General features: G+C 35.7%; 1 protein-coding gene across 1 annotated transcript in view; it reads left to right on the top strand.

Moving 5' to 3' along the window:
• Positions 1 to 394, top strand: part of LOC144228152 (ribosomal protein S6 kinase alpha-6) — a gene marked incomplete at its 5' end in the record, with an annotated part of 59,484 nt that extends 59,090 nt beyond the window's left edge. The window contains one exon of the mRNA XM_077759965.1: positions 43 to 394. Within this exon, the coding sequence (XP_077616091.1) occupies positions 43 to 168 (126 nt within the window). The remainder of the gene's footprint in view (positions 1 to 42) is intronic.
• Between the last annotated feature and the right edge of the window lie 257 nt (positions 395 to 651).

Genomic DNA, 651 nt, shown 5'->3' with positions numbered 1-651 from the left:
CAGAGATTGTTATTCAGTTTGTCTTATTTCTCATTATTTTAGGGAGCAGTGGTCACCACATATTCTGCCCTGACTCACAAGACCTTTCAACCAGTCCTTGAGCCTGTTGCTGCTTCAAACTTAGCCCAGCGACGGAGCATGAAAAAACGAACATCAACTGGCCTATAAGATTTCTAGTGTTGCTTAGCCAGACTGGGTGAAGAGAAAATTAAATGTGTGGCTTTTTGCCTAATCTTTTATCAAAGGCATTGTTTTCTGCTACATTACTTGAATATTCTGTTTAAACCTCCATTTTTAGGGAGATGAGATTTTAAGAAAATACACAGGTCCACAGTATTCATACTATATGTTATTTTGCAGTAATGTCCAAGTGTTTAAATATATAATTGGTGTCTACAGGGTCTTAACAACTTCTCTGCACACTGACTTGTAAAGTTCCTTTCAAATAAAGTTACAGTAATAGTTTTTCTGGTTTCATAAAATAATGATTTGGGGAATCAGTGCCAACAATCAGGATACGAATACAATAGTAAAATGCCAAACAATGNAAGCTTGTTTTCTGCATACAACCAAAGGACTACTTTCATTTGTGCTAATATATGAACTCCTGATATGGTTGGTGCCAAAATTTTTACAGGATTAAATCACAGA

Source organism: Crocuta crocuta, unplaced genomic scaffold (genome assembly GCF_008692635.1).
Source record: "Crocuta crocuta isolate KB4526 unplaced genomic scaffold, BGI_CrCroc_1.0 scaffold421, whole genome shotgun sequence".
Lineage (NCBI taxonomy): Eukaryota > Metazoa > Chordata > Mammalia > Carnivora > Hyaenidae > Crocuta > Crocuta crocuta.
The sequence above is the reverse complement of the archived record's forward strand: the minus strand, read 5'-3'. Positions and strand labels throughout refer to the sequence as shown.